Source organism: Brassica napus, chromosome C8 (genome assembly GCF_020379485.1).
Source record: "Brassica napus cultivar Da-Ae chromosome C8, Da-Ae, whole genome shotgun sequence".
In the NCBI taxonomy this organism is placed as follows: domain Eukaryota; kingdom Viridiplantae; phylum Streptophyta; class Magnoliopsida; order Brassicales; family Brassicaceae; genus Brassica; species Brassica napus.
Window position 1 is genome coordinate 5,897,881 of NC_063451.1, and position 16,491 is coordinate 5,914,371.

General features: G+C 37.3%; 1 protein-coding gene across 4 annotated transcripts; it reads left to right on the forward strand.

Moving 5' to 3' along the window:
* The first annotated feature begins 5,948 nt into the window (after positions 1–5,948).
* On the forward strand, positions 5,949–14,662 carry LOC125591593. 4 transcript variants are annotated; one of them, XM_048766064.1, is made up of 5 exons: positions 5,971–6,170; positions 6,585–7,502; positions 7,585–7,668; positions 7,816–7,959; positions 8,022–8,317. In XM_048766064.1, the coding sequence occupies exons 1-5, from the start codon at positions 6,135–6,137 to the stop codon at positions 8,067–8,069; spliced, it is 1,230 nt and encodes a 409-aa protein (XP_048622021.1). In that variant the 5' UTR covers positions 5,971–6,134; the 3' UTR covers positions 8,070–8,317. The 4 variants fall into 4 exon arrangements, 3 of the variants coding, with proteins under 3 accessions (XP_048622022.1, XP_048622021.1, XP_048622023.1); XM_048766065.1 differs by lacking the exon at positions 7,816–7,959 and having other exon boundaries at positions 5,949–6,170; XR_007327679.1 differs by lacking the exons at positions 7,816–7,959; positions 8,022–8,317 and adding an exon at positions 13,480–14,330 and having other exon boundaries at positions 7,585–7,799.
* Positions 14,663–16,491: the final 1,829 nt, after the last annotated feature.

A 16,491-nucleotide genomic window follows, 5' to 3' on the forward strand; every position in this document is an offset into this window, starting at 1 on the left:
TAACCCTCTACGACACACTAACACAACACTCTAACCTGGGCCCTGGTGACTTCGTGTTCCTCCTCTCTATCGGCAATATCCTATCTCCCTACCACAAAGGCCAAAAGAAGGAACTTTCAACCGACCGCGGCCCACAGTCCTTCGGGTCACCGCGCGACAGCCCACAGTCCTTCGGGTCACTGCCACATTACACCGTCGTGTAATCACTCAGCCATAGGCCATGACCCCGTCTATCTGAGTCTTCCCGATCCAGCGAATAAGGGGTTTCCTTGAACCCGCTGAATACGAGGGCGAGGAAACACTAGTCCACCCCAAAACATGCCTAGCATGGGCGGGTTTCGTACCTGCTGTCGGCATAACACACACTCGACACAATTATCCCTAGGAAAGACCTAAGGGACAAGACTCCAACCCAAAACTAAACCACTCAACCAGTTAGTCACTCCCTTACCAAGAGATGACTAACCTCAATCAACAAGATTAATTAAACGAGCAAGCATTTAATTAAATCTACTCAATCAATCTACTCAATCAAACCGTTACCCAGATAGTTCGGCCTCCTGCTACGACACTATCTTTAAAGATAACGGGAACCTGCACTCAATCATATCAACACGCAAGAATAGAAAACATGATGCATCCTAGCCCTAGTCCTAGTCAGGTTACCAACTCAGTCTTAATTCCATTCATCTCAGCTTAGCCCTTGCTAAACTGAGTCCAGTTCCATAAATAAATAACCCTAAGGACTCTACCATTCAATAGATTGATCATTCCAATCTATATGCTACTCGATCTACCCTAAATTCCAAATGGAATTCACACAAAACCAACTCACAGTGTTCTAGGCGAGAAGTAGCTGGTTGATCGGAGAGGACTTGGCCAAAACCCAAGGGACGACTTGAATGGAGTGGACTGGACTGATCTCGACTTGGACTGATCTTGACTTGGAAAGAGCCTCGGCTTCACCATGAAGAAACTGACAGGCCTCGACAAACTGATCTTGACTCGGACAGAACCTCCTTTAGCTTCTAGACAGTTCTTCGGACTTCCCGGCGGAGTATCGAGCAGAACTTCGACTGATCTGAACCCGTAGAACTGAACTAACTCCGGACAGCATCTCCACTTGATCATAAAAGGAACTGAGTGCCCTGGACGAATTCAGTTGGACAGAACCGTCCCTAGGCGCTGACTCGAAATCAGTAGAGAACTGACCTCGAAAACTCTCTAAAATTCTCGAAATAGCTCGGAATCACTTCCTTTCTTTTTCTACTTCTCTCTCACGTTTTTAACTTGGTTTGGACAGGTCTGGATGTGAATAAATGAGCTGGGGTCGTGGGGTATTTATAGGAGACACCAGCCAATCAGCTTCAGGTTGGTGGCAGCCCGTGTGTCGCTTCGCATGGCTCCGGACGCATGCGCGGCGGCACCTCGTGCTCCACATGTCAGGCTGCATGTCCAGGACACATGCAGGACGCCACCACTCCTCCCACATGTCAGGATGCATGCCTGGAGTGCATGCAAGAAGCCACACCAGTACACACATGTCGATCAACATGCTTCGGTTGCATGCGCGGAGACACCTCGTGCTTGGTCGATCCACCTCGTGCTTCTACATGTCAGGCTGCATGTACAGCTTCCATGCACGGCGACACCTCGAGCTTCTGGAGACACTCAGCTTGTTAGATGCTTGACACCACGTTCTGAACCCATGCAACAAGCCACCTCGAGCTTCTCGGTCGGTTTACGCGATTTTTTACCCTTCCGACAAATTTCTGACCCGTGATCAATCCCGAATATTTTTACGCTCCCGTTCTGATGCTCTAAATATTTTTAATAGACTCCAGATGAATTCTGATATCCTGTAAAAATATTTCCCGAGCCTCCGGCTTCCTCGAAGAATTCCATAATACCGAAATTAGGGTTTTCGCCCAATTTCGGGTTTTCCCGTCGTGCTTCGATCCCGTCGTGCTTGCTTCCCGTCGTGCTTAATTCCCGTCCTGCTTCCAACTTATGATGTCTCCAGAATAATATTTTACTGATATGAAGATTTTCCGAGAAAACTTCGTGATGAAGAAACGTCGGTCTTCAAAAACGTCGAGCTTCTAAACCGTCGTGCTTCCAAAATTGTTATGCTTCCAAAACATCCGTCTGATCAATCTAAGACATCTTCTAACTATGGTCGAGCAACTTATTCGACTCATAGTTCACTCATGATCACTTCTTCGATCACCTCGTTCTTCGAAATTTCCCGATCGATCTTTACCGCCCACGATTCGACCACCACAAAGACACTCGACCATTCTCTCTTTTTTTTTTTTTTTTTTAACGGGTTTCTACATTCTCCCCCTCTTAATAGAATTCGTCCTCGAATTCTTAGTTGCGCAATTGCTCATCTTCGCGACATTCTCCACTCGTCTCCATAACCTCTTTACTCTGGCCACAATCGTTCCTTAAGTGTCCTCCTCAAGGCCTCCACAATCGTCTTCAGTTGAATGATCGCTGGATCATCTCTTACTGTTGATCTGTCATAACACTCTGGTTCCCCATGATACGAACTTGTCCAGATTCCTCAAATCCTTCTCGATCTTCCTTTTCCCAAATACTGATGAAGTCCTTTCCCAACGAAGTCTTGTTTCCTCCCATCTGTCCAGTCCATACCACAGCCCAGTTCTCTGAATCTGTCTCTCCTCTTCCGCTTCGGGTTTGGGTTTGGCCTCGAACTCCCTCTACTTTAAGGTTTTCATCCCTTAAAGTTCCGATCAACGAACACACTTACTCGCTGCAATTCAAAAGAACACTTCACACACAAGTTAGTAGACAACTAATCCCAACAGTCTACTAACAACAACCTAGCAATGCTAATCAAACAACCTAGCAATGCTAACCAGCAACCTAGCAATTCTAGATTCCACTATTTCAATCATAATTCCTTAAACAATAAATCTTATTGCTGGACGTGACCGGTTTCCCTAATGCCTTTTGTGACTCATTTTGACTCGATAAATATTTAAAACCGATTAAATCATGAGTTCCGGAAGCATGGACGAAACCATGCTCTGATACCACCTCTGTAACACCCCCGAACCATCCTAGGCATAGGTCAACCCACCGGCCAACAATCAAACAAGAACATGACCGACGGACGACCCACACCAAGGGTTGGAGATGAAAGGCTAACCGGCCAGCCAACAATCAAACAAGAACATGACTGACCGTCCAACCCAACACCATGGTCCGGAAGCGCTACGTGACACACAAGCCTAATCCGGTACCTAAACCAGACTTAGGACTTAATGTCAGAACCTGCAAGCAAACAATCAACAACCAAACACAATCACAATAATAACAAGATAGTAACTACCATTGACTCGATCTTACTCATAACACCATAATAAGAAAGCATGTTATATATTCTTGATGAGTTTCCATGCAAGAATAGTAATTGTGAATCGTCGGTTATAGTAAACCCATAAATTTAGCCGCTAAGCTATGGTGAATCGTCGGTTATAGTAAGAGTAATAATTTACCCGCTAAGCTTTGGTGAATCGTCGGTTATAGTAAACCCATAAATTTATTTGAACCTAAATTATATATGATGAATGTTAGAAAGGATGTGATATGTTAACCAACTGTAAATGAGAGACATTTGAACTAAATCTTCAAAAACAATTCAAAAAAACGTGTAAGACAATTTTAAGGCAATCCTTGTTCTGGATGGCTATCCTGAATTTGAAATAAATCTTCCAAAACAGTTCAAAAAGCGTGTAAGGGAATGTAAGGCAATCCTTGTTCTGGACGGCTATCCTTAATTGGAACTAAATCTTCCAAAACAAGCAAGGCAAAACAACATAATAAAAATCTATAAGAAAATTCATTGGCTATAGAGGTAACAAAATATACGTCATTGTCTACAAAACAGAGAACACATATTAAACAAAAACCATTAATCTACAAACAAACATAGTTAATTGGGTACAGTCAAACTCTATGAACAAATTCACTGGGTACAAAAGTCACTAAATAGAGTTCATTTTCTACAAGTAGAAAATATTGATCTACAAACAAACAAATGTAATTAGCTATAAACAAACACATGTCCTTGACTATAAACAAATGTCATTAGCTAGTTGTTCCCATCTGGGCACCAAATCTTGTACATGTCAAGAATATGAAACGCATTCACATCTCAACTCAAAAAAAACTTTATTAAAACAAAACAAGATAAAACCATGGATTGAGATTGGTTAGTTACTTACCTTTCAAGAATTGATTTTCCTTCCTTGTACTGTTGGTTCTTCTCAAAAGCAAACTCCTGATTTACAAACAAAAGGTTGATGCCAAAAAACATTTAGATAAGAAAAGGCAAAAGCTAAAAACAAAAACAGGATCATTGAATGTTTTCTTCTTACATATCTCCATCCAACATAAGAACCGCATTTAACGAAGTAAATATCGGCAACAGTGTGCAGTCCAGTCATCATCATTCTATTTTCTTTCTTCTCAGCATACACATTGGCTCTGTCCACACAAAACCCAAAGGACTACTAGCAAATAACTAGTCCTATCGAGCTTTAACCACAAAATAAGGCAATGTTCATTGAGGAGGATGACTAAAGCCCAAATAAAACTTGAAAATAGATTGATTTACACCTAAAGAGGTAAGCTTTCCCATGGCGTGATTGAAAAATTGTAAAAAACCAAGCAAACAATACATGTTGTTAATATCTTCTATCGACAAATAAAATGCAAAAACATTTTATATATTTTAAGAGTCCTACAGTGTGAACCATAAACACTTAAACTGAATTAGACGATTGCATTTTAAGCATCAAGCCCCGCAACCAATTTCACACAGCTTAGGCACCAATCCTTATATGTGATTGAGGATCGAATATAATCTCAAGATGAAGTAGCCATAAAAAAAACTAACAATGACTGAATCATAGATTGATTTAATTATTCCAGAAAAAACAGAGATGCAATGACAGTGTCAAGATGAAGTAATACCCAATTCTCCTCATTAAACATCATAAATGAATCCATGATCCAGAATTTCTGAGTTTTGACCATTGAGATTCAATACAATGCAAGAAACAATATGATGATGTTCCACAATCAATTTAGACAGATTACAATATTAGTGAGAAGAAACCCTACATATGAGTTATTTGAGAATAGAGAAATCACATATTTAGATTTAGCAGCAGCAAATAAATGAAAAGACCTTGGAGACGACATCATCGCAGATGGCGATATCAGTTTTGTCGTGCCTACGAAATACCTTTGATAAAAACAACGTAAAAACCTATAACGGCGCAACGATTGGGGCTGAGGGAAAGTACGCAGATAATGACAATAGAGATAATGACAACGGAGATTAGCGACGCTGAAGATGAGCAATGCCGAAGATGATGATGGCAGAGATGAGAAACGGCGGAGCCGTCGTGTTTGTAAGTTTCCAAAAAAAAATGTATTATGTAATTAAAAAAGAAAAGGGTCAAATGGTAAATATCAATATTAAATAAAACATTTTTGTGATTTTGGGCCTTGAGATCTAAAATGAGAAGAAAAAGTTGATGTATGGTTATCTAAGACCATTTCTCTTTATTTTATGTTGAAATATAGATTTTTCATGTATTTGCGGTTTATTTGTTTTGTTTATTAAGAGTAGGGTATATAGTTTTAATTAATGAAAACTTGATATTACCTGAAATTCTTTTAGAGTTAAAATTGTTAAGAATAAACCAAATCAAATCTAAATTTTAAGTTGTTTTCGATTATTTTAATATTTTATATCAGAATGCAAGGTATTATATATATTTGCAATAACGTTTAATTTGTTATGCAATTATTTAGTTTAAATGGTTAGAATCGGTTTAGTTAAAACCAATGATGGTATGGTTTAACTTTGTAGGATTGGCAATATGTTACGATCATCCATTTAATTTCTTAAAAAAAAAAAAAAAAGCACTAGGAAATTTCCAAAGATACAAAATCATTCCCTCTTGTATCTCCCTCGCCATTAGACGCACCTAAACAAAACGGTTACTTACTTCACAAATCGTTGTACTCTCTGCAGATTTTCTCCTCAGAGCCACCACGATTTTTCCCTCAATTTACTTCTAATCCAAGCCATGGATTCAGCTACTCCAAAGAAGAGGAGGTGTTTGGTGAGTTTATCGATCGATTCATAGATGTTCATTCGATTAGGTTTTTGTAGCTAAGGATTTGAATCCTGAATTGTTCGATTAGGTTTTTGTAGCCAAGATTTGAATGTTGAATTGTTCGATTAGGTTTTAGAGTGGACAAGGATTCGATTAGGATTTGTTGGTGAGGGATTCGTTAAGGTTGCGAATATGATATCGATGGAGTTTGGCGCGTAGATTCTTTGTTCCGGTTATTGATTTCGACAGGTTTTGACAATTGAATTGCGGTTTGTTCCGGTTTAATCAATGGTCGAAAAACTGGTTCGGTCGGTCATTGACCCGGTTCAGACCTGAATTAGGTTACTTTGTTATGTCTCCTCTTCCTCGTCGCAAGCTTTAAGGATTGATTGAGCTAGTTTCATTCATTTTTCTTTGCAGCTGTTTGATCTAAATCAGCCTGCAGAACCATTAGCAGCTGCTGAAGCAATACAAGATCCACCACAAGCTGTGGAACCTCAACCACAAGAGACCATCAACGGGCAATACACATGTCCTAGTAACTTCAGAGACAGGTGTGCCCTGTTTGGTTGTGAAGTAGCTCTTCAGTCTCCTCAAGAAGAGGTCTATTACTGCTGTAGCAACCTTTTCCAGTTCTCTGAACTATGGTCCTCCTCTGAAACAAAGGCATACCAAGTTTACGATGGCTTGGAAAAGGACAGAAGAGAACCCTTGTCGTTTGCTTGCCTCCTTCTCAAACTTGATGGAGTTGATTCTGGGATTCCAACCCTGGATACAGACCTTGTTTTCTCCAAGGTTCCTTGGGAGACGGGAGATGTCTTCCGGCAAAGCTACGTACCAACTTACACAAGCCGGGATTGGTTCTTCTTTGCTAAACCTCCTCCAACTCACAAGAGATTGACCTCTGAGTATGGTATGGACTGCCAGTGGCATGCACAGCATCACAAACTGATACCCTTTGACCAGCAGTATATTAGATCCACTACTCATAACCTCCGTACGAATCAGAAATCGGAGAAAGAAAGACATGGTGAGTGGAGGTTATATCAGTTTCTGTACAAAGGCCTTTCCTTGTACTGCCTTTCACACATAGTCACCCCCAAAGAACCAAAACCTGCTCGACCATCTTCAAAAACGACAAAGACAAAGGCTCCCGACTCTAGTGATGATGCTCAAGGGGAAGGTGAAGGCAGTGGAGAAAGGGATAAGAATCAAGGCAAAGAGTCCACCACGTCTACAACTACCACATCAAATGTTGCAAACCACAATCTCGGTTCTCAATTCTTGTCAAACGTCAAAACTTTCACACCAGATGGTGCCGTAATGATTCATACCAAGGTTTGATGTTCTTATTCTACATAGATATCTGTTTTTTTACTCTGTTTCTCAGTTTCTAATCTATCTTAACATCACCCTGCAGAACATCTTTGTGGTAGACCCCGTTTTGGAAGACAAGGCTTTCTCTGTGAGTGACATTAATAGCGGATGGTGTAAGCTCGCTCAGGTAATCAACAACCTAATCTGGTTATAGTATAGTAGAAATCTGCATCACATGTTTAACTTCTTCTTTTTTTTTTTATCTTGAATTCAGCAAAGAACCTGACTTAATCTATATTATTCTTAATGCTTTCACATGTGACTTTAAATGCAGTTGAGAAAGGCTTCTACGATATCTGGATATGCAAACCCAATTCAAGATTTTGAAGGCATGATATCCCGTAGAGTTGGCAATGCTTGGAACGATAGAGCATTCAGTGACATGGAGATAATACTTAAAGGCTTGGTCTTGGAACAGGTCTCCCTCTATCTATCTCGACTTGGTGCACTTACATGAACTAATGTTCTTAACCATTCCAGGTTGAAGAAGATGATGCGTTCGGCCACGCGGGTCAAAGGAGGAAGTGAGAAAATGCTGACATGTAAAGTTGAATCAGAAGGTTTGGTGTTAGAGGAAGCGGAAGTTTTAAATAGATTGTTTCTTCTCTCTTGTCGTCTTATGCATTTAGAACTGAGAAATTAGTGTGCAACCTATGGAAGACTTGTATTAGACAGTTGATCATATATGTCATTGTGGTGACTGAATTCAATAGCTCTTGAGACTAGTTTCCTGGTTGTGATTGCTTGGTTAATCAATAATACAAGAGTTGGATTCATTGGAAGAAGTTGAGGTTGATTACAGAGGAGTTTAGAAGTATATCAATCTTAGCTCATGTAGTTTTATTTGCAATCCTTTTATAATACATTTTTAAGTTGCCTTTTAGTTTAGCCTATCTAAATCAACATACTATATATTTAATTAAATATTACAAATCGTCTTAGATAATTCTGAATATTGTATATATGTTTTTACTTTTTGTTTAGAAAACTTAATAGCTTATATAATTTTTTAAGAAATTTTATGTTTGGTTCTTCATAGATATTTATAAATATTAAATATATGGTTTTGTAGAGTTTTATGTGATAAATGTTTATTACTAAAGTCTTGGGGGGAGGGGGGGGGGGGGGTTTTCTTTTCGCCTTTGGCCCTTCAACTCCAAGGCACAGCACTGACTACGGAGAAGAGAATCGGTGAGTTGGAGAAGAAAGTGGAAGGCATCCATAATCGGCAATTGTTTTAAATTGTTGGCAAAATTACTACCGTAATAAAACCTGAATACATATTCAATTAATCAAAATTACATATCTAATTAATCAAAATTACATATTTAATTATCTAATTTTTATTATTTTTTTATCAATTCCATAATATTATACATCTAATTGATATATTTATCTATTCATATATAAATGGAATGGACTTTCCAATCGGTACGATTTGATATGAATAAAAAAAACCCGAATCCAAAGGACCGAACCGAATGGAACCTGATCCGAAAAACTAGTACCAAATCAGAACATAAATTGATTGAATATCCGAACGGATTCAAAATTTTGGTATTTAGAGAACCGAAAACCGAACTATTCCAGTTACCCGAATGTATCTGAAATAGATCTATATACCTAAATATAATAATTACTTTTATATTTAATTTATATTTAAAACATCCAAAATATATAAAATACTTTTAAATCGTCCAAAATACTTGAAAATATATACAAATAGTCAGGAGTAAATGTTTAAAATAGCTAAACTATACTAAAAACACGAAAAATATTTAAAATATATATATTGATTCTCTATTGAAATATTCAAACAAAACCAATTTCTATGCTAAGTTTAGGTATTTCGAAAAATGTTATTCAATTTGTTTTTGTAATATACTATTTTTTTTATAGATTTTAGAATTTTGAAGTATATAATAAATTTTAATAGTTTATAAATAATTTAAATGAGTTATCCGAGCCCGAACCAAACCCGCAAAGATCCGAACTATACCCAAACAGAAATTTAGAAATATTCGAATGGGGCTGAAATCTTTGACCCCAAAAACTCGAAACCAGAATAGATCCAAACCAAACCCGAATGGGTACCCAAAAGCCCACCATACTGGGGACTCTGATCACCATTAGACTAGGTGTAGGGTTTTGTCTAGGTTTTTATATTTAGTTTACTTACATAAATTTTTTTTCTTGTGTTTCAGGTACATGCATATGAGTACCAGAAAAATGAGGTGATATGGCTCTTACTCGTAGAGACACTAGATTTAGAATGCCTGATCCATAATTTTAAGAGGACTGTCAACACCTTCTAAGCAGTGATCAACAACATACAAATCCTAATCCAAGTATCAAACGACACTACTCATCCAGTGTCGATTGACACCACTTACGAGGAAACAAAAGGTGGAAGTACTCATACTGAGTTTTGATGAGAATGAGATCTTACGAGACGAAGAAGGCCGCACTCACAACAGTGAAAAAAATGATTTATCCACAGGAGGCTATAATCTTTGATGCAATTGATGTTGCTTAGGAGGATGACTTTGAGCTGCACCCCCACTGGAAAGATTGGTTAGGTCAGCACCATTTTCAAGGTCTTTCTCACGAAGATCCCACGAAACACATCAAAGTTCTTATGAATAAAATTGTGAAACTTAGATGTGTGATTACTCTGAAGACTGCATACTCTGCAAGATTTTTCCCCACACTCTCTATGGGAATGCATCTAGATGGCTCAATCAACTCCTGTCAGGATCTCAAACCTGCTGGGAGGACATTGAAAGAGTCTTCATCTATGAATTTCTTGATGATGGTTAAATAACTCGAGGAAGGGAGAATAATGATAAGTGGGACATGCACGGTAAAATATGGCAGAAGAAAAGGGACGAACGGAAACCACAAAATTGCAGAGGGTGATGAACAACATGGATCTGGAGAGATTAGCATAATGGAAGAAGCTGACCTTCGTAATCCAACCTGATCATCGATCGACATAGATCCCTGTTGTCGATCGACACCTCTTGAAATATTTGAAATATCGAATTGTTGTCATGACATTGCAGATTCGAAACTAAGCACTGGTATATCAAGCAGTTATCTTGCCCTAGTTGTAGACAGAGAAATCAGCATGGACTAGCTGCCAGAATACACAATTGAGCTAGAACCAGTGACATGAGAGAATGCACAAGTCCAAGGTCTCACACCTTGCTGTTCCAGAATGTCTGCAACCACGTATCTGCGCAGCAGAAGCTGCTGGATTTCACAAAAGTGGGAAGAGGATACATGACCATTTGAAGTTTGTTGTTCCCTACACTATTTCTGAAGTTGAATTGCCTATTCCAGCTGACATAAGTGAGCATCTAGATTTTGGCATTTGGATATTAGAAAATCCTCTGCCTACATCTGTTTTTTTCAGGAAAAATCAGGTCTCGAAGATGATGCCATAAAGGTCTCTTCGGTATCAGTATTGATCGACACTACCTCAATATCGATCGACACTATCTCAGTGTCGCCCGATGACCCTCTGGTATCTCAGCACGCGGGGACAGAAACAGCCAATTCTGGGGAAAATAACAAAAAGAGGAAGAAGGAGAAGAAGAGAAAAAAGACCAAGGGTGGTCCTTAGTTATCATTAATTCCTCACTTCTCAGATGGTGTTCTAAAATCCAGAGTGCGCAGCAAATGCTTCTCACAGCCATTTGCAAAGCATCGAGCACTCTTTATTGTGAGATGATATACAAAGAAGAAGAGAGCATGGAGGCTTTCACAAGTAGTGTGCTGAAACTGAAGAAAGTAGATATTGAGATTTGTTTTGGAGCACTTTCTAATTCTCATTTAAACTGAATATGATCTCTAGAAGTCAAGTTAATGCCTACAAATAAGCGCTGAGTTGAAAGTAACCCACTGTTAGATATATTTTAGTTTTGATTTATTTTTTTTATTTAATACTTATTTTTGTTTTTATTTATTTTAGGTTTAAAAAATAATGAATAGTGACGACACTGTAGTAGCACCAGACGACACTGTTGCAGCACCAGACGACACTGTTGCAGCATCAGACGACAATGTAGCAGTATCAAACGACACTGTTGCAGTATCGGATGAGACTCAACTCTGAGGTTTTTGAGTTGAGGACCAGCATTGATCGACGGTGGTCAGCGCCGATCGACACACACTACTAAGCATCGACCGACACTTAACTGTGTTGCTAGGAGGCAAGTATACTCGCAAAATATTGTTAAATTTTTGCTTATGATTTATTTCTTTGACAATCTCCAACTGTATAACACTGGGGATAGTGGTGTTTAAGTCTGGGGACGTTTCTCTTGATATTTTTTTTTTAGTGTCAATTCTATTGTTTTATTGTTATCGAGTCAAGAAAGGGATGAAGAACTTTTTCAATTTTATTACTACTCTAACCATTCGCTAGAACCATCTAATATTTATTGACTGTAGGATGTATTAGATGGAAACACCACAATGGATCCTCTGCCACTAACATCCACACTTGCTGAGAATGTCTGAATGTACCAAAGATGACTTCCAACCTTAATCAACAACAATAGCTTGTTCTGAGGTTTGGTATACATTGGATCGGATTCCTCTACGAGTATGGAAGGTAAAAGTTTGTATCTTTCTGGTTCTTCTCTCACCTCTATTTGGCATCTAAGAAAGAAAAGATTGAGATGATGTCCTGCAATTTAGAGGGATAGGAAAATTTTCAGCGACCCCATTATTCTACTTCAATGAAATGATCACACATTGTTGGAATCGAGAGGTAAGTACATTATCGATGACCCCACTATTTGCCTACACTTTGCCAAATAAAAAAATCGAAAAGAATATGAACAAGACAGACTGCATCAACGTCATTGTTCATTGAAATTAAGATAAAAAGATTCAGAAACGAGAGAATAGAGACGGAAAGAATAAGAAGAGACAACATATTGGTCCAGATACTTGCTTTCCTGCGGTTTAGAGGGGTAGGAGTGTCTCCTGCGACCCCATTATTCTATTCTAATGGGATGATCACACATCGTTGGAAGCGAGGGGTAGGTACATTACCAATGACCCCACTATTCACCTACACTTTGTGAAATAAAAAGAGAGAAAAAGATTAAAAAAAATCGAAAAGAAGGTGAATAAAGATTGACTGTATCAACATCATTGTTCATTGGAATTGAGATTCAGAGAAGAGAGAAAGAGGGAAGAAAGGAATCAGATAAGACTACCTGTGTGTTCAGAAACTTGCTTGAGTAATAGTCCATGTGTCTTTTGATCGATACTCCCAAGGTAAAGCCTACACCTTTTATATATGTATTAAATGAGATCAGTAGAGGGGCGAATTAGACACTATTAGCTAAGTTGCTGGTTAGATGGATTTGGTTGCTAAGCTAACATATGGTATATAGGATACCTCTGAAGTTAGAATTGATTTGATGTGGCTTGCAACATTGTAGAGGTAATGATAGTGAATTCTTCAATTGTGTGAGTCCCAGCGGTTTTCAAACCGCTTCCAGAGAGACTGCTCGTTGTTTTGCTTGAAGACAAGTAAAAGAGTAAGTCTGGGGGGTGTTGATATACCATTGATTTTACCCACTTTTAGCCATGTTATATAGGTGTTTTTAAATACAATATAGTTTTTTGTAGTGTTTTTAGTATTTTTTTCAGGTTAAGGTACGTTTTGAGGGAAAGTGGTGATTTTGGGGTCTTTTGGAGTCATTTGAGGGTAGAACTGCATAGAGGTATCATATGTTTAGATATGGATGGAGAACTTACCACATTGCGATTGAGCTGATCTTTTAACACAAGATATAGTTTTGAGTTAGCTTTCCAATGCCACCAGTTGGAGGTCAATCAAACGGTTAGATCATCAGTTATGCCCGTTTTACTGAAGAGTGGCCAGTCTGTCTCGCGAGAGAGACCTGTCGAGAAGATGATTTTAGAAAATGGGCCGACTATTTTTCAAGGCCGACTTAAGCCCAAAAGCAACCAAAAATTACCAGAATACCCATGGGCGACCTAAAATCCTATTAATATGTTTTCTAAGCCATTTTTTACGGCTACTCTTTCTTTACATCTTGTTCTTAGTTTATGTTAGGAGAGAAGGGAGGAACTCCTTCAGAGTCCTCCTGGAACTCCTTTGGTTTTCATATTGCTTTCTATTTTATATCTATTCTTTCTATGATTTTTGTGACAAACTTCATGTCTCAATAGATCCACCTGTTAGGTTTAGGGTTCAAATAGTCATGAGGGATTAGCCCAAAATATAGGATTGCTAAATGTGAGGATATAAATCAATTAAACTGTTCTTAATGCATGTGTTCTAGAGTAGCTAACTAGGACCTTGCCTATAGATAGTAGGGCGCAAGCGGAAGTTTGGTTCTCTGTCTGATTAGTTTAGATTGTGCTAGGATTGTTAGAAACAAGCGGAAGCTGATTTAGTTAATCCTAGTGAACACGTCAAACCCATGCGCTAATGCTTCCTGGAAGGTTCATCGATCGACAACTCACTAGTTGCATCGATCGACGGGCTGAAAGGTGTATCGATCGACACCCCATTGTTGGAATCGATCGACACTTTCTCAGAACCAACAAGCGACCAACAAGCGATATCTAAGGCCCTAGATCCAGCGATAGATAGTCTAAATATACGAAAGTGGATCGACTATTCTTATTGTTTGAGTTCTAGAATATCCATATATATGGAACGATAGAGCATTCAGTGACATGGAGATAGTACTTAAAGGCTTGGTCTTGGAACAGGTCTCCCTCTATCTATCTTGACTTTGTGCACTTACATGAACTAATGTTCTTAACCATTCCAGGTTGAAGAAGATGATGCGTTCGGCCACGCGGGTCAAAGGAAGAAGTGAGTAAATGCTGACATGTAAAGTTGAATCAGAAGGTTTGCTGTTAGAGGAAGCGGAAGTTTTAAATAGATTGTTTCTTCTCTCTTGTCGTGTTATGCATTTAGAACTGAGAAATTAGTGTGCAACCTATGGAAGATTTGTATTAGAGAGTTGATCGTATATGTCATTGTAGTGACTGATTTCAATAGCTCTTGAGACTAGTTTCCTGGTTGTGATTGCTTGGTTAATCAATAATACAAGAGTTGGATTCATTGGAAGAAGTTGAGGTTGATTACAGAGGAGTTTAGAGGTATATCAATCTTAGCTCAGGTGGTTTTATTTGCAATCCTTTTATAATACATTTTTAAGTTGCCTTTTAGTTTAGCCTATCTAAATCAACATACTATATATTTAATTAAATATTACAAATCGTGTTAGATAATTCTGAATATTTGTATATATGTTTTTACTTTTTGTTTAGAAAACCTAATAGCTTATATAATTTTTAAGAAATTTTATGTTTGGTTCTTCATAGATATTTATATATATTAAATATATGTGAAATGTTTATTACTAATTTCTGGAGAATTTTTTTTTTTTCGCCTTTGGCCCTTCGACACCAAGGCACGGCACCGACTACGACTATGGAGAAGAGAATCGGTGAGTTGGAGAAGAAAGTGGAAGGCATCCATAAAGGACTCAAAAGCGTCGGCAATTGTTTAAAATTGTTGGCAAAATTACTACCGTAATAAAACATGATTATATATTCACTTAATCAAAATTACATATCTGATTAGATTATAACATGCGCCCTGCGCGGAGTAATTCTTTTAAAAAATATATTGTACTTAAATATTATAAACAATATACATTTCATTATCAATAACTTTTTTACATTTGATTAGAGGTGGACATTCGAGTACCATTTGGTTCGATTCGGATCCATGAAGGTTTGGTTCGGGTTTGAGTTCGAATTACCTATTAATTTTTTTTTCCAAAAATTAAAGTTTATATATACTTTAATTTTTTTCAAAATCTAAAAATAAAATAATATATAACATATAAATTTGAATAATGTATGCCAAAATACTTAAACTTAACATAAAAATTAGTTTAACTTAAATATTTAGTTAGGAAATTAATAGATATTTTAGGTATTTAGGTATTATAAGTATTGTTTAGCTATTTTAAACATGTATTTATAACTATTTGTATATATTTACAAGTATTTTTGACAACCTAAAAACGTCTTCTATATTTTGTATATTCTTTTAGATATTAATTTTAAAAATAATTAATATATTTAAGTATGTAAATCTTGTTCAGATATATTCGGATACCCAAAATATTACGGTTTGGACCGGGTTCGGTACCGGTTCTCTAGATACCAAAATTTTGAACCCATTCGGATATCTAACCAATTTTGGTTAAAGTTTAGTACTATTCTTTGGATCGGCTTTGATTCGGTTTTGATGGATTTGGATTTTTTACCCAATCCTATATTTTTATTGTGACAAAATTTTAAACGAAAATAATGATGGTTCATATTGATTTTGGGCATGCAACCATTTTTAAACCAAAACACATTTTACTATGTACGTGACCCATTTAGATAATCATTAAAAATTGTTCTAGGCCCACTTAAGAAATTGATGATGGTTCATATAGGTTCTGGGCAAATTTCAAAATTAAAATATTAAGGTCTCAATACTTTTTCAATGCAAATTTCAAAATTAACATATTTATGTATTTTTAAATGGTACATAGTTTGATTTATATGATATTAAATATATATATATATATATATATTATTTAATTTGAATAAATATTAAATAAAAAATTATATTAATACGATTGTTTCAGCAGTTTTTAGTTTTAGTTTTTGGTTTTTAGATTTTAGCTTTTGGTTTTTAGATTTTGGTTTTTGGTTTTCAGCTTTTGGTTTTTGGTTTTTGGTTTTTGGTTTTTACACTACAAGAAAACGTGCCCATAACAACGAACATTTACGACGAAAATATTTCGTCGTAAATTTACATGGTGTTTACAACGAAATTACGCGGAATCTAACTTTCGTCGTAAACACCATGTAAATTTAC

Excerpts from the sequence above, each read along its gene's own strand:
- LOC125591593 (XM_048766064.1), top strand. The coding sequence starts at position 6,135 with ATGGATTCAGCTACTCCAAAGAAGAGGAGGTGTTTG. Across the intron at positions 6,171-6,584 it reads CAAAGAAGAGGAGGTGTTTG|CTGTTTGATCTAAATCAGCC; the intron begins GTGAGTTTATCG and ends TTTTCTTTGCAG. Across the intron at positions 7,960-8,021 it reads AAGGCTTGGTCTTGGAACAG|GTTGAAGAAGATGATGCGTT; the intron begins GTCTCCCTCTAT and ends TAACCATTCCAG.